Below are 22226 nucleotides of genomic sequence, written 5' to 3'. Positions count from 1 at the left end.
CTCCCTCCCGGCTCTCCTGATAGCGAATTACATCATCGCCCCTTCCTGCTGCCTGCCTTTCCGCTCGCCATCGTGACTCATACCCGCTCTCTGCCCTCTACCACAGCCGCCCCTTCCCTCAAGTATCATGTACAGTCGGCACGCGGGGGCGGGGGCGGGGCTTCCCAGAGGAGGATGTTGACGTCAGCGCTGAAGCGAAAGAGAGGGGCGAGCGGGGCGGGGCTCCGGTGGGTGACAGCCACGGGGAGGGGCCTGATGGGGGTGTCAGCGCGAGGCAAGTCCGTTTGGCTCGGCAGTCAGCGGAGGAGTGGGGCGCGCGAGCCAGCAGCAGCAGCAGCAGCAGCAGCAGCAGCGCATCCTCCTCCTCCAGCAGGGAAGGCGACGGCAGAGCTTGAACGAGTGCGTCGAAGGGAGGAGGGGGGAGTCGCTGCTGTGAGGGGAGTAAAGGGGAGCGGCCTGGCCGGCGAGAAAGCAGCAGCTGCAGCAGCAGGAGAAGAGCAGGAGGAGAAGGAGTGAGAGAGAGAGAGAGAAAGAAAGAAAGAAGGCGGCCGTCGTCTGCTCATCTGAGGGGGCTACGTGAGGGCAGCCGGCGAGTGGGAGGGGCCTCGCTGTTGTATTCCGTACAGCCGCCGCCGCTTCTGCTCGTGTGAAGACAACCCCCCTCCTCAGTCGCCCCTGCGCCCACTACGCCCCTCCCTTCCCTGTGGGGATGGCGGTGCTGGATCTGGCCCTGGAGGGACTCGCCGTCTTCGGACTTACTCTTTTCGTGGTGCTGTGGCTCATGCACTTCATGTCTATCATCTACACGTAAGTGAGGCCTCCGTGCTGTCTTCTCTCTCTCTCTCTCTCTGTCCCCCCACCCCCAAGTTTCCATACACACCCGCAGAAAGGTGGGAAAGGAGGGTGGTCCTCCTCCTCCTCCTCCTCCTCCTCCTCCTCCTCCACATTGTACTCCCCCCTCCGCGTTTCCCTTTTCTGAAGCCTCCCTACCTTTCCTCCCAACCCCCTTCCCTCTGTGAGAGCGTTATCTGGCTTGCATAGGTGAGGCACCTGCCCTACCTTGCCTTGCCCAGTCCATAACATTGATAAAGCACGAATGCTCGCCCATAACACTGACGTAGGCATGCCCCTTTGCCTCTGTTGCCCTGTATATTTTCTTCTTTATTGCCAACCTCCACCCTTCCCACACACATTTTGTTTCAGGCTCCCGAGAGAACTGCTGTTTCTCCAAGGCATGCATACACCTTCCTCCATCCCGCCCCTCTGCACACACTGTACATGCACAGATGAAACTGGTCTCTTGGTTTATGGGCTTTCGGTCCTGTGTGATTAACAACCTCTGCTACAAGAGCAAGAAGAAACAAGCACTTGTTTTACTGACATGGCCTATAGAAATGATGATGATACTAATACTCCTCTTCCCCTCTAATGTGTATTTCTCAGCTTGTTCCTATATTGTAATGTATATAGGTTCTTGAATCTATTTTTTATGACATCAAGATGTCTGTGGATACTCTTGTCTCCCAGTACAGTGCATCCCCCACCCCACCCCAGAGTTGTGATGTGTACATTCAGGTCTTTTTGCCCAGAAAGGTGGCTAAGAAATGTTTTAAATAAAAATAAATAAATGTATTTAGATCATAAATTGAACATACATTTCCTTGTGAATGATTTATATGTGAATCCCATTTTGTCACAAAATTGCATTCAAATGCATCTGCTTTGAGTCAATGGATATATAGGGGCCCTGGATCTACACCATCAGTACTCAGCTACAAGTACACTTTAAGTGTTTGTTTATTTTATTCTTACTTTTTAAATCTTTCCTCTAAGAAACTTGGGGTAGTGCACATAGTTGTCTATCCCCCACCCCCACCATACCTTAGCAGTAAACACTAGTTGGCAACTTGTTCAAGTTTTCTCTATCTTCTCAATTTAGTGTTAATATTGCAGCAACACATGTTATCATTAATTATAACTCTTAAAACACTTCTAATTATAATGTAGCTACAATATTTTTATGTGTGCTATAACCTTGAATGGATTCATTATGGATGTTTTTAAGGATCTTCTGGAGAGATGGGCATACATTATCCCGCTGTGCCTGCTTTAGCATGTGCAAGCCAAGGGTGGCATGAGACACATGATATAAAGTAGGATATAATAATATTGCATAGCCTTATCTTCTTGGCTTGACAGTGACAGATTTCCACATATAGCTTTATTATAAAGGAAGGGTGTAAAAATACTTCTTGAAATATTTCTAAACATGAAATCTCTTAGGGAAAGAAAAAGTTGCTAGAAAAAAGTTTTCTTGGTAAGGTTTTCAGTTCTTTTCTGGTAATAGATGACTGGTGAGTTATTGTATGTTTGCAGAATGGTTTGTGCAATGTTTGGGAAAGAAGGAAATATATAGGGGAAGAGTCTGAGAGAGGGATCACTCCTTGTTACAGTGTTGATCCTCTTTCTTGAATGAAAGTCCTGATTTTTTTATGCCTGTTACTGATTACTACAGATAGCTTCTTGGGTTCTACAAAATGTTTGGAAACTAATGCAATACTTTTTGTGTCTGTGTGTGTGATTTTGGGGGCTCTGCACTGATTTTTTTTAACTTTTATGATTGTATGCATGTAAGCATTTACAAGGCTAAGGTAATAGTTTCTTAACTTCTAAAATCAGTAATGAATTTGGAATTGGATTTTTTTTTAAAAAAAGAATGCTAGGCTCTTATAAGGCAATATATCAGCTTTAATAACTTGACTGTGACATTTAACCCTCTTAAGATACCCATAGACCCTCCAGACATAAGAGTGCTATATCATGCTCCTCTGTGATGATTGTAGAGTAAATTTGTAATTCCATCCACCATGGTGATGGGTGGGCTACTTGTTCCTCTAGTAATACTTATTGTTTTGAATCACCCAGAGAGCTTTGGCTATTGGGCAGAAGAGAAATGCAATAAATAAATACAGCTGCATGCTTGAAGTTTTGCCCTTTGAAAGGGCTCAACCATTAAAGGTGAGAGCCAGTGTGGTTTAGTGGCTAGAGTGTTGGACTGGGACTTGGGAGATCCGAGTTCTAGTCCCCATTCAGCCATGGAAGCTCAGTGGGTGACTTTGGGCCAGTCACAGACTCTCAGCCCAACTTACCTCACAGGGTTGTTGTTGTGAGGATAAAAATGGAGAGGAGGAGGATTATGTACTCCGCCTTGGGTTCCTTGGAGGAAAAAAGGCGGGATATAAATGCAATAAATAAATAAAGGTAGCCTAGAAATAATTTTAGATAGGTAAATTCATTGAGCCCTGTGCTTACATCAACTTAACACTTAAATGTTATATGAGGGCAGGTAGCTGCTGGCATGGTAAATGGAGCTGTTTGTGCAATGCAGAAAAATAAGCATATGAATAGGAATGCATTTGCTGTTATAAACTTGAGGTTCAACCCTGCCTCTAAATTATTTGCTTTCAATATATGTTAGTGTTAGGACCTATTTGTGACTTCATTGTGGAATTTATTATGTGGCTTAAAGTTATACAACTGCTCCTATTGCTGCTGCTGTTCTAAGTCCACTAGGAAGAATGTACAATGTTTCAGGAAACAATCCTTGTTGCAATAATACTTATTGCCAGGCCCTATACAGCAAAAACTGTATCCAATATGTAACTTAAAATGCTTTAGGATAATTTGTAGCATGGCATCCTGGAATTAGAAAGCAGGTTTCTCCCTTAATATATTAAAGGTTCTGTAGTATAAAATTGTTAATATGGTAGTCCATATGAGGACAAACTGAGTAAAATGGGTATTTGGTGCATAAAGAATGAAAAAGTTGGCTTCTTATACTTGGAATTGAATACTTTTGCACATTTCTTTATCCAATAAGTCTATTAGAAATAATTATTCTGTTCCTAAACACATTTTTACAATTATATTATCTTTGGTTCTGATGATGCATTTTGCATTTTATAACTGTTCTAGAGCTTCGGCTATTGGGCGGTATAAAAATGTAATAAATAAATAAATATGCACCCTTTAATCTGGCAGAAACAGTAACATAGATTGTGTTTTCTTTAAACCACCTAATGTTTGCTGTACTTGCATGTAACATAACCTATGAAACCAATTAAAAAAATCATCACCATCATACTTTTTTTTAAAGCTCCAAGGTGAGATTGGCTTGTCCTGATACAGAAATTCTTCTGAACTGAGAAGTAATAAAAACCACACATTGAATGATAAATTCATTTACTAATAAAGATGTGAGACAATGTGTGAATAAAAAAAAATTGTGGTAGGGAAATGAAAAAGGAAGCTAAATACTAGAGCATTTATCCAAATATCCTTAGTAGGAGTTGATACATTTCTTTGAAGTGCATCTATGTATCCATGCTGACTAGTAGAAACTGCAGTGTTTATCTGTTTTGGATGTGAGGGAGCAGGGGCAGATTCCACTTCTGTCCACTTCTCCAGACAGATGATCAGTGATACTAGAGCTGATTCATTGATCATTTGTTAGTATATGTGTGGATCTGATCCAGTAAGGTTCACCTTGAACACACCCCAACTTCTTTTAAAATGAAAAGCAGCTGTCAGAGCTACAAGCTGCAGCAGAATATTGTTTGGTAAAAGAGGTTTGGTTAACCCTTTCCCTTCAAATTGTATAGCTAGCTGCTCAACATTGCCCCAAACTCTACTCCCTAGTAGGGATAGGATACAGATCTTGGAACCTCCCCTTCTCCCAGAGAGGAAAGCAGCTTGGCAGGGGTGTGATTTTGAATACAAGTCAAGTCTAGCCTGAGGGAAAAGAGCCCCTTCTTTAATGGTGCTCTGTTCAAGATTGCACTCACATGTAGTAATTTTTCATTTAAGAAAAGTATGTATGTATATGAATTTATGCTTGATAGTGTATAGCTTGGTCATAAGGCTATCTCTTTATATGTAATTTGATTTTATAGCTATAAGGTAATAATTACTAATGACAAAAGAGTGGGTATCTGTATACATCTATAAAGAAATGTAAACAAAAGTGGTCACTTTCACAATTTAAAATATTTTTGGGGAAAAGTCTTTTAAGAAGAAATGGAACAAAAAGACCGAATGACATTCTGGTTATACCAATTTTTTGGGACTCAGGACTGCTGATAGTTTGTCCCTAAAGCAGAGGAAGTGTGTAAAATACAGACCTTGTTCAGATGACATGTAAAGCCATGGTGGTTAAGCATTTTGAGCCAAACATTATGGCTTAGTGTGTTGTGCGAAATCATGGTGGCTATATAACCATAGTTTATATACAAACTATTTGTTGCAGAAAGGTTAGTGGCCTAACCATGGCTTAGCTTGTTGTCAGAACAGGCCCGCTGAGTAAATTGATAGCTTCTAGTAAGACATCTGTTACATACTGAAATCAGCATTTTTTTCTTTGCCCTTGGCAACCCAGCGCTGGACTCGCTAAAGAAATTGAGGGGGAAACCACGGATGAAAACTGGATTAAAGTAGTAGGTGTGATGGACTTTATACTCTGCACTGCAGGGGATCCCTTATTCAAATCTTTGGAGCTGGACTGAAGCAATAGTGGTTTTGCTAATACCAAAAAGAAGCTACCATAAATGCAGAAGTAGTTTGAAGTTTTATTTCAGAGCAGAGGAGGTGGAAAGGGAGCAGGGTCTCCCAGAGCCTCTAGTATAGCATCCTAAGGGCTGAAGGAGACCATCAGCTTAAACATTCTAGCCTTCAGTGCTTAACTCTTTATATGTTGTTGTCATCATTGTGGGTCTTGAATGTGGTTCCTCAACCTGAATTCAGTACTCCAGACACAATTGTATGCCTTTGTTGCAAATTACCAACAGCCTGGCCATCTGGACTTAGTAAGAACTTTTTCCAGGGAACCAAATATCTAGGTGGTCTAGGGGACCAACTTCCAGATTCCCTGCCCCCCTCATGTCTTAATTTAAAACAAAGAAATTGGAAGGCTGGCATGCTGCAAGCAATGTGTTGGCCTCTAGCACAATCTTAATTTCCAAGAATGCCTTGTTGTTTATTCATTCAGTCGCTTCCGACTCTTCATGACTTCATGGACTAGCCCACACCAGAGCTTTCTGTCGGCTGTCACCACCCCTAGCTCCCCCAAGGTCGAGTCCGTCACCTCCAGAATATCATCCATCCATCTTGCCCTTGGTCAGCCCCTCTTCCTTTTGCCTTCCACTTTCCCTAGCATCAGCATCTTCTCCAGGGCATAGAAATGATGGGTGGCACAGGTCAGCACTTTGTTTTGAGGTGTGCCTAGCTGCCTAGATAAAAGACAAAGATAAGCCAGGAATGTGGGGGTGTCTTGGAGGGCTAAGGCATATGTGTCTTGGGGGTAGCATCCTGAGAGGCTAGAGGTGGTGGGGGAGTGAGTGGGTGTCCTGTGGGTCACCTGTCCTTTTTTCCTTCTTGATTGATGGCAGTATATGTTAGCTGGCATTTTGGTAAGGTGTGTATTTTGCCTGCTGTGTGTGTGCGTGTGCACACGCACGCATGCATGTTTGTTTTCCTTTGGTGTGGTGTTGATTTGTGTGTGTTTTGTCTAAGGTTTTTATTGTGTTTGAAGTGGGTGGGTATCTTGTCTGTGTGTGTTTTCTCTGAGCATCATTAGTTTGCCTTCCGTGAAATGGGTATTTGTTGTGCTTTGTGGTGTTTGATATACAACTTAGCATTTGGGGCTCAGACCCCACCTCTATCTTGTGTTCATTTTCTTGGCCAAGTTACTCAACTCTGAATCTCATCAGCTTGCCTTCTCTGAAATGGGTGTTGAAGCATACAAATAAGTTCAAAGGAGTGGTTCTGCATTATGGAGCTCAGATGCCACCTCTACCTTGTATTCAGGTTTAAGGACTAATTAATTTTCTTTTAGTCTCATGAGTTTGCCTTCAGAGAAAAATTTGCTTTGCAATTGGCCATGCCCAACTTGGCAGGCATTTTGTGAGAGAACCAATGACACTCTCAAAATGTCAGATGTGCTCACTGGCCCAAAAAGGTTGGGGACCCCTGCACTATCTATTTGTAATCCTTTCTACAATCTTGTAGGGTAAGTGTTATTATTCCCAGTGTTGCAGATGTGGGGACTGAGGATGAGAAAGTAGTTTCTCTAAGGCTACTGCAAAGGTGACATTTGACATGGCAGCTTTCTGATTCAGAGGTCAGCCAAACTTCACTAACATGGTACCCTCCAGATGTTTTGAACTCCATTAGCCATGTTTGCCTAGAGCTGATGGGAAACATGTGGAGAGCACTAGGTTGTGGAAGGCTGTCTTAGCCACTATGCTACCCAGTTCTGTTTTTGAAAAGTTATGATAAAAAATAAAGTTATTTTCTGCAGACATTTGCCCTTTCCCCCCTGCTTCCTAATGAATCTTGTAATAGCCACAAAGGAAGTTTGCTTATTTACTCAAGTCTTTAAATGCTATGTTCTCTCCTTGATAAACCCCAGATTTTCTTTTCTCAACTGTCCAAAATCTGTTGATTTCTGCCTAGCCTTGAAGAGAGATTATGGACCAAACCAGAACTGATGTTTGACACATAGTTTGTCCTTGTAGTTTTTCTTTTTCTTTAATAAATAGTTAATGTGTCATGGCCCAAACCAGATCAGGATCATGGCATGAGGGAACATGGGTAAGGGGATTATTTACTCTTCACCCACCCACCCCCGTTGTCCAAATTGAAATCAGCCCTTTCCCTAATTTCTGTTACTTATTAATGAAAATCAACTTTGCAAGAACAAAATACATATTCATTCACTCATTCATTCATTTTCTATACTCTGCAATAGAGCGTAGGCGGTTTGCAGCATAACAAAAGTTGCATGTAATTTGGCCCTGGGGTGTGTCAGGGAGAGGAGGGACAATGACTCTCAGGTAGTGGGGGGGGATTAAAAAAAAGGAGGTTTAGCAGGTGGGTGTATTTCTAAGCTGCTTCAGGTGGGGAAATTCGCCATAGCAATGTTATGTACTAATTGTATTACCCCTCCTTCCTGTCTCCCTGTGTCTTCATGGCATAAGAGCCAGCATCTTTTTTATGTACTATTATACAGTTTCCATTACCGTCTAAGAAGGGGTTAGACTGTAATTCCCTCTGTGTGTTTAAAGAGTTAACACAAGAGCGATAGTGTTTGTGTATTGGAATCTGGGGCTGGGTGACCAATTGTACTCTGATTATTTTCAGGATTGCAGCAGTGTTTCTTTTTTGTACTACAGAACATAAGTTGTTGGCCTCTGATGTCACACACAGCATTCCATTATTCACTTCAGATAGCCTTCTACTAAGATCCTTCAAGGTGTAATCCTATGCATGTTTAGACAGAAAAAGTTCCTACAATTGCCAGCATTCCCAACCAGCATACATGCATAGCATTGCTCCCTTTATCAGTCCTGACAATTTTGCTGCCTAGTCTATCTTCTTTGCCATCCCTGGTCCCTCAATATTCAGGCAGAATTCACAATGAAGTTTAGTCTTGGAGCTTGTGTAAAACTTCATAGAATGTCTGTGAGCATATGCAATATCTTTCTCCTCATCACAGTTTATCATAGGTAGGTTTCCCCATATGCCCTAGAATTAGTGGACAGGATTTCTGTGTTAAAGTCAACGTAGTTTCCAGGCAGGCTTGAGTTTTGGCACCTCCTGTTTACACAGTGCTCTGGGCCCAAAGGCGTATAATGGATTGGATCATTCAATGTATATCTTCTTTCAATTTTAAGGCAACCGGGGTGGGTGGGGGGACTCCCATTTTGATTGGAGCTATGGTTTGGTGGAGATAGTGTATTTAGCCCTTTCAAGTGACTTTTACTTTTCTGCTGTAAGGTTAATAGCAGATTTGGTGATTATTTCAATATGGAAAAGGACTAAACACCCTATGCCTCTAGTAAAATTCAGACTCTCTATATTGTAAAATTTTTGTGTGTGTAGCTTTTAAAGGCAAGAAATTAGATCTTGCATCTCACACATCTTTGTGGTTTGGTCCTTTGCATCCAATGTTTATATGTTTTGATGTAACACTTTGTTTTGGTATAAATTTATTCTGTTGCCTGCTAATGTCTTCAGGGGTAGTTTTTAAAAAGATATATAATACTTTGCTTTATTTTTACTTTTTCAATCTTATTTTTTAATTCCTCTAATGAAGTATTCCCTGGCAAGTGTACATTCCTTCATCACCTCACTGGGAATGATACTAGGTTGGTCTGCACCATCCATCAGCTCACTGTAGCTTAAATAAGTGTGTGTGGGCAACTATTTTGAATATTTAATGCCTAGCTGTGACTTGTGATGTCATGAGAACCTGGTCAAAGGGGGCTGTGCAAGGTTAAGTACCTCTCATATAACCCAGCAACAGACCATGGGGTATACACGGGTTGTTTAACCTTTGCACAAGTCTTGCCACCCGGGATTACATGACATGACAAGCCATGGCCAGATGTTAAATGCTCAGATCCCATCTAGCACATGCCATAGCCCACTGTGTCTTAAATAAGCCATAGTGGCCTGTTTTGATCACATAAACTGGGTTGAATAGCATTCTGGATTCCTCTGTCTAATCTGTTCTGTTTTACATTTACTGCTGCCCTCTTCACATAGTTTTTAGTCAGTTATATTATAGGACTGTTTAACAGTAGTTGCTTCCAGTCTACATTTCTCCAGCTTTCTTATGAGAATGTCATGTGCAACTAGGTTAACTGAGGTGCTCTTGTAACAATTTTTTTTCCAAAGGAGGACACTGGGTTAGTCTATCGTATCTTGTACTTAATAAAATCATGTTGACAGTTAGTATTTGCTTCATTTTCATTCAAGTGCTTAGAAGTTAGTTTTCCCCCATTAGCTTCCAAAGTATTAAAATAAAATTAGTTCATCTGTAACCTCTTCCATTTTTCTTCTTCTTTTTTTTATCCCTGGACCCATTGAGGTCTCAGATACAATGCACTAGTGGGTCCAACTGAAATGAATCAAGATTTTTCTTATGTGTAAACTTTCTTACCATTTTAAGTTCTGTTGTTTAAAATCTAATTCTCACTTCCTTTTGTAAAAGTGGAAGCAAAGTAGATGTGAACGAGTCCCACATCTTCATTCTCTACCTTTGGCCAATTTAAATAATTTTTATTTATTTTTTAAAAATATTGTAAATCCTAAATTTGTCTTAAATAATGTCTAAGATGATATTAAATAATCTGGATATAAGCATGTTAGCCCTACAGTTAAACTTTAAAATCACTGCCTCTATTAGATATATTAAGTTAAAGGACATTCTTATGTGTAAATAATGAACTCATTTGATCTTACCTCAGGTGTGACTACATACTTTCTACCTATCAAGCATAGGCTGTGTTGGGACATCACAATAACCCATGATAGGTTAATAAGTTATGCACAGTAGCTTATTTTTCAAATAGCCCTTGATCTCCCACCACACAAACAGGATAAATTCATAATAATGCAACATGTAAAATTGTACAAAACCAAGAGACTGTCAGTTCAAATGTTGCATATACACATAATGACAATGCTGGTTTACCAGTAGGTTTTTTCTAATACAATTGTAATGCAATAGGCTATATTAACACATATTAACGTTAATCCAAACGTGTTTCAACCATTAAGGTCTTCATTGGTGGGAAAAATATTTTGACCATAATTATATAGCTGTGTGGCTTATCTGTTTATCCTGCTGTAGTTGGTATCTGAATACATTGGGGAGAAGATGAACCCACCATTCCCTCTTGTTCTAGAGTAGATAGTTTCCAGTTGAAGCCTCTGTGTACCAGACTGTATAGTAAGGAAAACTGTAGATAAGATGCAGTTTTGTTTTTGTTTTTAAAAAATACACTTCACAGGCTTGGAATCAGCTGTCTCCCTAATTCCTGGTGCTTATTATTGAAAATCAACTTTGCAGGAACAAACTACGTATTCAATTCAATTCATTCATTCATTCATTCATGTATTTTTTGCATTTGTTTATTCCCCAGTAGCCTAAGCTCTCTGGGTGGTTCACAACATTACAAAAGTTGCACCTAAGTTTGGCCAGGAGGACTGTGATTATCATAATATGATGCCAATTGCTTTGCTGGTGAATTAAGCTGGACTTAATATGCCATAGTAGGTGTGGTATAATATCTTGAAGATGTCATCTCAGTGATATATCTGATAAATACAATAAACTTGTTAGTCTTTCAAGTGCTATAAGACTCTTTGTTTATTTTTCTTGTCAGTGAGATTTATTTGGTTATTCACACCCAAATATAATACTAGAGAAAAGAGGTAGGATTTCGACAGGAAAGAAGAGCATCTTGTCCAAATAAGAAATCTTTAGTACTAAAGGATCGTTCTACACTAGTTGTTGATGTGGAATTGATTGCTTTGTCTCAACTCATTTTTTATGGGGCATTCCATATGATATCCAATTACTACCCTTTTGTGTTTTTCCTCAACTGCTTCTGTCTTTTCTCATACCACAAAAAAATCTGAGTTATTTGGAGGTGGTGAGGAGGAATTGCGCAATAATTCCAGAAGTGTATATGATTCTTAGTACGACCCTCCTGACTCGCCTGGTAGTGTGGTTTATTGGGCAGGTGAACCTACCGTGGCTTAACATACCTTAACTATACATTTTGTGATGGCCTCCATTTTATCACCATATTTATTTTTAATCAGTCTTTTTAATTACTATATTATTTAGCACTTATATCTGAGTGCTAATTCTATAGATTTTTAAAATTGATCTAAAATCAACTTTCTGGTCAGCAGCATTTTAGCAACCTGTTTTTCTCTAATGCTTCCAATATACAGTTCTGATCTAAAGCAAATGTTAAGAACTTTTTTTTATACTTCATGGGCATAACTTGGACATGGGCAAAAGCATTTAATTCTTAATTTAAGTAATTGATTTTTAATATGTTGAATTGGGCCTTCCCTTTTCATATCTGTAGCACTTATGTCATGCTTACTGGTGTGGATTAAACAGAGCAGGATGTAGAAACCGAAAAAGTGCATCAATTAGTGTTGGAAAGTCTATTGTAATTTTTCTTGTACAACAGAAGAGCAATTACTACTAGTGCTTGAAGACACCTGTATGGAATCCACCTAGTTCTGGTTTGAGTTACCTTGGTGACAAACAACATAAAAGATTAAGCTATGCTAAAATGAAAGGATGTCTGCTTATGAAACCTGTCCGCTTATGGTGTATAAGAATTTCTTCCAGGTGACCAGGCAAGGAAGAATTATGGAACTGTGTTATGACAGCAGACTTGTAAAAATGTTTGTGGCCTAGTAACTTTTGTGGACTTATTTACAAGTGTGCTAATTTTAAAAAATCAATACTTTGCATTTAGAACTGTTGAACAAAGGTACATAATCTCAAATCCAATAAATATGGCATAAAATTAGTTTTCGTTTGACCCTTGGAAAAAATGACATTCATACTTCAAGTTCAAATGCTGTTCTATCCTTACTTCAGCTGTTCTAAAAAGCAAAGAACATTACACTAATGTATTTATGTGTGTCTTCTATGAGTTTTTACAAGCAACTGAGAAATATCTTTGGAAACATTTACAGAGACTTTTACCTCTGTAAATGAAGAAGAGTCTAAAATGGGGAAATATACTTGTAAAACACTTTGAACTGCCTATGCTGGCAGGTTTGCTTGTGTGTGTCCCACCTAACCTCCTCAGAATAACATTCTTCTTCATATTTTAAGGACAATTTTAACATTTATTTTACAATAAAATGGAAAGTACAGCAGCTTTTTTTCATGGCAGCATCCAAACTGTTGTTCAGCTTGTTGTAGAAGCTTTATTGGTCTCTGTGCTTTCAACTTTGACCCATGCCTTCATACTGACTTACTTTAACATTGTAAGCATATTTACTTTTTGCATAATGTACCGTATAGATATTGGTTAAAAACGCAAATAGCATCATTTAGGGGGTTACTGATCGGAACAGGAATGGTGGAGAAATTTAACCTTTTCCCTGTACTGCTGAATCTTGAAGAAAATCCCTTTTCTGAAACTGGTATTTTGCTTTTGGGGACTTCCTTTGGTGCCAATGAGTGATTTCCTCCTATTACAAATATTAGCTTCAGAGGAGGGATTTTCCTCAGGATCACAGCAGAGGAGGGAAGTGTTAAAATTCCCCCTCTGGGCCTGCTTGGAGCATGTTAATTATCAGCCCCAACAACTCTGTTGGACCATCAAGCTCAGTTTTATCTACATTGTCTGGCACTGACTCTTTGGGGTCTCAAACAGGGGTCTTTTCCTGTCCTTGAAAATGTTGGCGCTTTAACCTTGGAACTTCCTGATGCAAAGCATCTGTGTTGCCATTATAGCCTCCACCCCTGGGTGATGAAATATGCTTTCAGCTAAGCTGAAAGTTGTTCCTGCATTTTCATAACTTTTCCTAGATCCATAGGAAGGAAATTTAACTGCAATGTAGCCCCACTTCTGAGAAAGTGAAGAGTTGTATATGAATGTTTAAATTTCTCCCATGTATTTCCTAAATGGCACTCTTCTTTTTCAGGCATCTACACCTCAACAAGAAAGCAACAGACAAACAGCCATATAGCAAGCTTCCAGGAGTTTCACTTCTTAAGCCCTTGAAGGGTGTTGATCCAAACCTCATCAACAACTTAGAAACATTCTTTGAACTGGATTATCCAAAAGTATGTATCAAGATCTCGCTCTTTTTAAAAATTGGGTTTACTCAAGCTAGCTTTTGGGGTTTTCTTCTTGCCAAATAGAATATTGAAATACATTATACTTCAGAGTGTAATTTTTTTTGGCTTTCTTTCCTAATTATTGTATGATAACTACTAGTCACTGAACAAATATCATAATCGTCAAAATAGATTATAACACATCTGCATGGTACTAGATCTGTGGGGTGAGTGTTCATTATTTCTTCCCTGTTGGGCTACAAGCCTGTTCACTCAGCATCACATAACAGGCTTGTGCTTGTGCCCTCCTGAGGGTAGCTGCCAGTCCTAGTTTTCAAAACTTTTGTTATGTAGGCTGGTGTTAAACCAACTACAACCACATGCTCCTAGAAGCTACCCAATTTTCTAGAATAATTCAAGAGGCACAAGGGCAGACTGCTAGATAGTAAGTGGTCTGTAAGTAATGCAAACCTCAGAGTACAAGAACACTGTGAGCTTAAACTTTAGAATTGAACAAGCTTTAAGTAAATCTTCATCAAAATAGGTTGTGCTCTGTGGGTTCTCCGCTTGGGGTGATTTATAGGACTAGAGTCCTATAGCTGAATGGATTACCGGTGTGTTTCAAAGCCCAATTCAAAGTGCTGGTTTTGACCTTTAGAGTTCTGAATGGTTTGGGACCTAGTTATTTGAAGAACCGCTTCACCCATATCAGCCTGCCCACACTTTGAGATCAGAAAGAGAAGCCCTTCTTATTTGCCCACCTGTGAGAACAATTAGGTGGGTGGCCACATGAGAAAGGGCCTTCCCTGCAGTGGCCCCAAACCTTTGGAACAAACTCCCCTCGGAGGTCCACCATGCACCACCCTTGCAGGCTTTTAAGAAGGCCTTAAAAACATTTTATTTTACCGTGGCCTTCCCATGGTTATTGCTGCTATTATTGTTCCTGCTGATTTTATTGTTGGTTTTATTGTTTTAATTGCTATTTTATTGTGATCATGTTTTATTCCTTTCAATATTTTAACTGTTTTTATGTATTTTATTATTGTAAGCCACCTTGTGATTTTGTATATCATTTTTAATTGTTTTAATCTTATGTAAACTGCCCAGAGACCTGCAGCTATGGGGTGGTACAGAAATGTTATGATAGTGAGGGCTTCTGCCCTGAAAGGTGGCCAAGAAAAGTTTTAAATAAATACAATATATATAAAATAGAGTGACATCCTCTTTGGGTGATTTGTAGGACTAGAGTGACTGCATTTTCAGCATTCTCTTCCAGCACAGAATGTGATAACTGATATTATATCACTCTTCAATTGTCACATACTAGCTCTTGTCTTAGAATGTGTGTCTTCTGATTCAGTTCTGTGTTGTGGCATAGACATTATTTACCAGAAAGATTTTCTCCATGTGCATCATTGACATGAATAGGAGTGTTGCAAGATCAGCTCCAGTTCATGTTGGAAGGGCTAGCAAAAGCTGGGTGCAATTCTGAAGTGTTTTTTACCTTGAGTTGGGTTCTTGGGACAGGTTAGGACTTCTGCTGGTATGCCATTTACTCCGCTGCTCTCGCAGCCATAGGTTACTACGGGGAATACCATTGCTTTAACTATGCGGACCTTTGTTGTCAGTGTGGTGTCTCTGCTCTTAACTATTTTATCAAGATTTGTCATTGCTCTCCTCCCAACAACTACATGCAACCTATTATCTGGAGAGTTGGGTTGAGGTGTCCCCAGCATACAGATGAAACCCAGCTCTATCTTGGCCTTCAGATGCAGGCAAGACTCTTGATGTCCTGAATTGGGCATAGTAATAAACTAGATGAGGGTGAACAAATGGATACTCAATCTAGACAAGACAGAGGTTTATATTTACCCAAGTAAATAGTATTCAACCTGTTTTGAAAAGGCTTGTAGTAGTACTCCTAAAGGATCAAGTTTGTAGTTTGGGAATGATTTTGGATCAAATATTGTCATTAGAGAGACTCAACCACCCTCTGTGCCTTTAATCAACTTTGGCAAATACAGCAGCTGCAACTACACCTGGATGGAGTTAGCTTGGCCACCTATTTGGTAACCTATTTAGTGCTTTGGTAACCTATTTAGACTATTACACTGCAGTGCACATGGGGTTGCCTTTAAAAATTGCAAAATTCATTCAACATAGAGTGACAGGATTATTAAAAAGCACTTGGCTTTTAAATCATACTATATCAGTGCTGTATCAGTTGCGCTGGCTCCTAGTCATTTCCATGGCCAATTTAAAGTGTTGATTTTAACTTATAAAACCCTAAACAGCTTGGGGCCAGGTTACTTGAAAAATCACTTTCTCTTATATATACCTACCCAAACCTTAACATCCTCTTCAGAAACACTGCTGCATGTGTCTGTACCAAGTGAACTGAAGTGGTGCTAAGAAGATGGCCTTGTCAGTAGTGGCACCTTCATTGGCCCAGTCCGCACATTGCAAGTACCAATGGGTTGTTTAAACTATGGGTAGTTGTGACTGCATGGTAATGAACTGGCTCCTGCCTACTTGCCTGCTTCCCCTTTGCTAAACAGCTGCCCCATTCTTGGATTGTTTTGTGTTGTCCAAAGCCAGTACTCTGGTTTGTTGAGGGAGAAACAATTCAGAGTTTTAATCTAGCAACAAACCATGGGTTGTATAGCAGAAGCTGGGCAAGAGGGTAGTCTTGTGTAGTCATGACTACCAATATTTTTAACAACCCACGGGTAGTCATGATGTGTGAACTGGGTCTTTATGGGTTTTTTGGTGCCTGGCAAAATCCTTTTTGTTCATCCAAGCCTTTTAAACACTCATTGGGCTCTCACTATATAAACCAAGCTGCTAAATGTTTTATGCTATCTTTATTAGCAAGATTATTTTTATGCTGTATTTTAGTGCTTGTTGTCTTTAATTATGTTCCTTTGTATATTTTAACATTTTATTTTGATTCTCTTGATCTATAAACTGCCTTAGATAATATTTGTTGATGGGCAGCCATATGAATTTTATCAATCACATCAAAAATGACTAGAGGATTTTTATGCATATATTTTTATCTGTAGTTGATAAGGTAACTAATGTTGTAGATTTATTAATCCAATACAAGGATGGTGTTCTGTAAACTCACAAATCTTGAAAGTGACATTAACTTGTGATGTTAAGTGCCCATTGCTTTGCTGAAGTGCCTTTACTGCACAAAACTTAAAAGCTTGTTGTCCAAGTGCTCTGATTTGCATCCAAACTTTTACATCTAGGTTGATACTGCCCTATATGAACTGCAATCACTGGGAATTCCCCTGGGAAACTTAACCTCTGTAGCAGATGTTGTAATAACATCCTTTTTGGAATTTAGGCAATACATACCAGCCTTAATTCATCATCTGGGCTACAGATGTCTTACTCTCTTGATTCTAAGTGGAAATTGTTTGTCATCTGTCTTTCCTCCTTGTTTTTATTTGCATTATTCTTGGTCTTTTCTTCTGTGTTAAACCTACACTTGCAGGGGGTTGACTTGCTTCCTAAGAGAAGGGGGAAAGTTTCAGTATCCTGGAGAGCTAATTTGAGTTTATATAGTGTGAGAAGTCCTAAATGCAGCCACCTCAGCAGCATTTTATGTAACTGGAGTTAGGCAAAACAGGGCACTATTTGTTGTAGATGTCAGTGCTTAGCGCATGATTGATTGTAAATGAATGAATAAGGCAGTGATTTTTCCAGAGCAAAGTTTCATAGATGAAATATATACAATTCTCTGTGTCAAGCAACAAACTGCAGAATGTAGAATAATTCTCAAGAAATGCATTTTGTGAAATGAGATAAGATGTTTTAAAATTAACCATGCTATTAGTAAACAATAGCCTGTTTACTTTTAAGGTATTTTATTATCTTAAATAAGATGTTTTGTTATTTTTATTACCTTTTGGAATGATAAAATTCCAAAATAACTTTCAATGTTATAACTCATTTTCCCATCTAACATCTTCCCTTTCAATATAGGGAAGAGTTTTTTGGGTGTTTTTTTTAAAAAAAGTTTATAGTTAAAGTCTGCATTACTGCTCAGTGCTTTCTATTCCACCACCACCCCCACTTTTGTAACATTGGGCAGTATCTAATGAGGCACTTATAACCTGGCAGTTCTCCTGAGCCTTGCCAATTCCCACTTTCAGAACAGAGATTTAGCACTTCTGGGGGCTACTGGAGAGAAGCGAAAAATCTCATTTTTGGAACCAGGCAGGATGGCAGAGCTCACATAAGGGAGCTCTGCTGACATGTCTCATCCAGAATCGAGCATTTCCACTCATTTTGGGGCTTCCTCTGGGAAGAGTCAAATCTCTGTTGTGCAAGTGGTGGGTTCCACTTGCATAATGGAATCAGGACGAAAAAAGGCGTTGCGAAGGCATTGCGTTTTCAAACTATGCCTTCACAATACCTAGAGGGCCGTTATTGTAAATTACCTATAGAACAGAGGTTCTGTATATGTGGTACTCAAGTAGTAGAGGACCTCTAACCACTACTTATTATATTGTTCTCTGTATTCTGAACCTAGGACAAAGTTTGTTTTGAATCTATTACAGGATATATCTGACAGTGATGATCAAGTTATATATTTTCTCTCTGATGCTGACAAATTTGTGACAGAGTTGCGAGATTTGCAGTGGCTGCCCAAAAGTTGAGAAAAAGATTCATAGAGGTCAATATGGAGAACTGTAATGATGAAATTTAACATGGTTCTTCGGTTGGTTCGCCAACTATGGCCTCTCCTGGACAGGGATAGCTTTACCATGGTGGTACAGGCATTGGTAACCTCAAGATTGGATTACTGCAACACGCTAAACGTGCGGTTTAGATCTAGACACAGATTGCTTCTCACATGGACGATTATATGTTGTGTGTTCTAGAGTCGGCAAACCAGACAATCTCTATATCTACACAGACAATGGAACAACTAAAAATATTGTATATCCACAAGCATTGTGAAATTAAACATATTAGAAACATCCGCTTTGTCTTTTCTTTCTTTTCAATTTAACTAGACTGAGCCACAGCAACGCGTGACAGGGTACAGCTAGTAAATAAATAAATAAATAAATAAAGGTTTTAATGTATCAGTTTTATTAACCTTTATACATTTATAGACTTTTTAATGCAAATTCTTAGTGTCTCTTTGTATTAAAACTAACTTTTACATATTTATGGGCACCTTCTAATGAAAACCTTTGTGAGTATCTTTTTGTATTTTACTCTTTTGTATTATAGAATTTTTGTTTGCTTATGTGTATGCATTTGTAAAGTTGATATAACAATGATGGTTGAAACAACAAATAAACATTTATTTATTGTATATTCTATGTGAACTGAATTTTTAAAAAATTAAAAACAAAAAAAACCAGGCTTTAAATTGAGAGAATAATTGTTCAAAGTGCAAGACAAATTGCTTGTTCCATAGTTCACTTGAGGTGGTTTAACCTGAACCCCAGTGCACAGATTTGACCGTCATGGAAGCAAGAAATGGTGCGCATCCCCACTTGTCACCATGGGTTAATTAACCCACAGCTTGCCACTATGACATCTGAACAGCCCTAAAGGGCTAGCCTTCTTCTTGAATAGTGAATGAAAGAATTCTTTTAGAAGCAGCTTCTGAATATTACTGAATAGCAAAATAATTTATATATTTTAGTGTGAGTGTGTGTGAAAAAGAGAGACTGTGTTCCAATAACACAATCCACAATGGGCTGGCAGGAATTTTTTAATCCACTGCATCTTATTTCCTTGAAATAACCTACTGTGATGACCTACGGTCTACAGTAGCTGTTATTTAACCTACCATGGGTTATCGTGTCATAGAATCATAGAAACATAGAATAGTAGAGTTGGAAGGGGCCTATAAGGCCATTGAGTCCAACCCCCTGCTCAATGTATAGGGGCTAAAGTGTTGGGCTGGGAGTCTGGAGATCTGGGTTCTAGTCCCCACTTGGCCATGGAAACCCACTGGGTGACTTTGGGCCAGTCACAGACTCTCAGTTGAACCTACCTCACAGGGTGGTTGTTGTGAGGATAAAATGGAGAGGAGGAGGATTATGTACGCTGCCTTGGTTTCCTTGGAGAAAAAAAAGGCGGGATATAAATGCAATAGTAATAATAAATTTCTTAGCCATTGGAATATGTGTTAACAGTGATGTTACTGTTAGCCCTAAGTCTTGGGATTGCTAGAATTTTAGAAAAACATGACAGTTAAGCGTGTGTGTGTGTGTGTATGTGTTTCATACATATTTATACAAAATGTTAATCTAAAGAACCATTTTTTCACATGCACTTGTAGATTTATGTAGCAGAACTTTCATAGAATATGTATATATCCATTGTTTTCTATTTTAGGCATGATGATTCTCCTTCCTCCCCAACATCTAACTCATTAACCCCATCTTTTCTTTGTGGGAAAAGATAGCTAATAGTCCGAAGTTAAGCTCTAGGAAACCTTTTAACAAAGAAATGGAATTCCACAGGAGGTTAAAGCAGGGTTATTATTCATATGGCTCTCAACTTTTTTGTTTTGTCTGATTGTAGTTCCGTCTCTTGTTCCAGTTAGCTGGGGGAAAGGTAATAACGGCCGGGGAAGGCAACAGCAAACCACCCCGCCATAAGGCCTGCCAAGAAAACGTCAGCGAAAGCTGGCGTCCCTCCAAGAGTCAGTAATGACTCAGTGCTTGCATGAGAGGTTCCGTTCCTTTCTTTTCTCTCTTGTTCCATACTCATAGGAATGACTGCATTCCACTGCTTTCTGTAGGGCAAGAAAAAAGAGCTTTGCGAAACCACAGATAGAATATTATCAAGAAGGAAATGGAGTCATGGTGGTGCTTTTTGTTTTCTGGAACATATGGTTCCTAACAACTTATTTAAATGCTCTTACTCCAGGATTTCTCCATGCAGCACTCATAGAAAATTAATGGTTTGGGTTTGTTGAATCAACTGCATGATCAAATCACTTCTAAATAAAGAAACTGATGGAGAAATTATGTGAGCACATATTGATAAGAACCTGGTCAGACATTTTAAACTTCCTGTGGAGTTGCATTTGTATTTGTTGAAATGCTGTTCTGTAAGGTTTCCTGGCTGTATGTTGATGGGGAACATTTCAAGATTATTCCTGAGACAATAGAGATGTTGTATTGATATCAAGTATTATAATGATTTTAATTATTGTCACTAAATCTTAAAGAGATTTGTTTGTATATATAATAACAATTCATACTGTATCTTTCCCCCCAGTATGAAGTGCTCCTTTGTGTACAAGATCATGATGATCCTGCCATTGATGTGTGTAAAAAGCTCCTTGGCAAATATCCCAATATTGATGCAAGGCTATTTATAGGTGAGTGAGAGAAGATGTCTATCATGGTGTTGCCTTTTAATAGATGATTGGACCAGTTGGCAAAGAACCGAAATGAAGAAGAAAAAAAATCTGGGGTAGTACATTAACTTGCAAATATTGTAAAGGAACACATCTAGGTAAAGCATTCTTGCTGCAGAATACAAATTGTAAAATAAATAAATGTAAATTTTGTTTTAAAATAACTTCTCTGTACAGATGATTCTCTGTTCTTTAGCTAATTCTAGGGCTACATTTCAGTTGTAGAAGTCTTGTATGTCGGTCATATACAAGCTGACTTGTATATGTAGCTCCAAATGGAAATAGTCAGAACATGCTGTTTTAGCTAGAGTAATTTCAAAAAAATCAGTGCAGCAGTTCTGGCCATGTTCATTCTCGATCTGCATTGACTGTTACTGTTCTTCCTCTTTATATTTCGTGTCTCAAATGTAAAGGAAAAAGGAAAAAAGACTTGATTTGTGGTGTCTGTCATCTTTCCTATTGATTAGTTTTGTATGTATGTATTATAATGACCAATGGGAAAGCAACTAATGTGTCTGCAAATGTGTTTAATACAAGGACCTGATATCTGTCCCAGTTCACCAAGAATGTACATGTGGGTGGCAAATGGAAGGGTGTCAAATTGTAATGTGTAAAGCACCCTAAGTACCTACAGAGAAGCCAAAGTATTATGCTTTTGCAGGATTTGTTTGCCTGAAATTACTGAATTGCACTGGGCTACTGCCACTCCACGACCCGTTTTAGGTTGCTTATTTTTATTAGGTGACTCAGGCCACAGCTAGACCTAAGGTTTATCCTGGGATCATCCAGGGTTCACCCCTGCCTGAGCACTGGATCCCCTGTGTGTCACCTAGATGAACAGGTTTGACCCCTGATTGATCCAGGGATAAACCTTAGGTCTAGCTGTGGCCTAAGTTAGAAAATGGAGTATTTACCTCTTGGGTGGCTTGGCTGACAAAGGTTGACTTGTACTGGTGTACCCATCAAGGGATATGTGGATGTAGTATAACTAGATGCTACTTTGTTCATGCATATATGCCTTTGCCACTTGCTACGGATGTGCACATCATGTAAGCATCTCCACTTCTGGTCCCCAAGCTAATTTTGCACTCAAATTCTCTTGTGTTGTGCTCATTAGAAATCAAGAACTAACCCTGCTATTGTTTCCTCAGC

The 22226-nt window shown here is 39.3% G+C and overlaps 1 protein-coding gene across 1 annotated transcript in view; it reads left to right on the top strand.

Moving 5' to 3' along the window:
- Window positions 1–345: 345 nt before the first annotated feature.
- Window positions 346–22226, top strand: part of UGCG (UDP-glucose ceramide glucosyltransferase) — a 36251-nt gene continuing 14370 nt past the window's right edge. The window contains exons 1-3 of the mRNA XM_063129179.1: window positions 346–807; window positions 13531–13672; window positions 20933–21035. Of these exons, the coding sequence (XP_062985249.1) occupies window positions 710–807; window positions 13531–13672; window positions 20933–21035 (343 nt within the window). The 5' untranslated portion in view covers window positions 346–709. The remainder of the gene's footprint in view (window positions 808–13530; window positions 13673–20932; window positions 21036–22226) is intronic.

This window comes from Elgaria multicarinata, chromosome 6, assembly GCF_023053635.1.
Source record: "Elgaria multicarinata webbii isolate HBS135686 ecotype San Diego chromosome 6, rElgMul1.1.pri, whole genome shotgun sequence".
NCBI lineage: Eukaryota > Metazoa > Chordata > Lepidosauria > Squamata > Anguidae > Elgaria > Elgaria multicarinata.
This window is presented reverse-complemented; position numbering and strand designations above follow the sequence as displayed.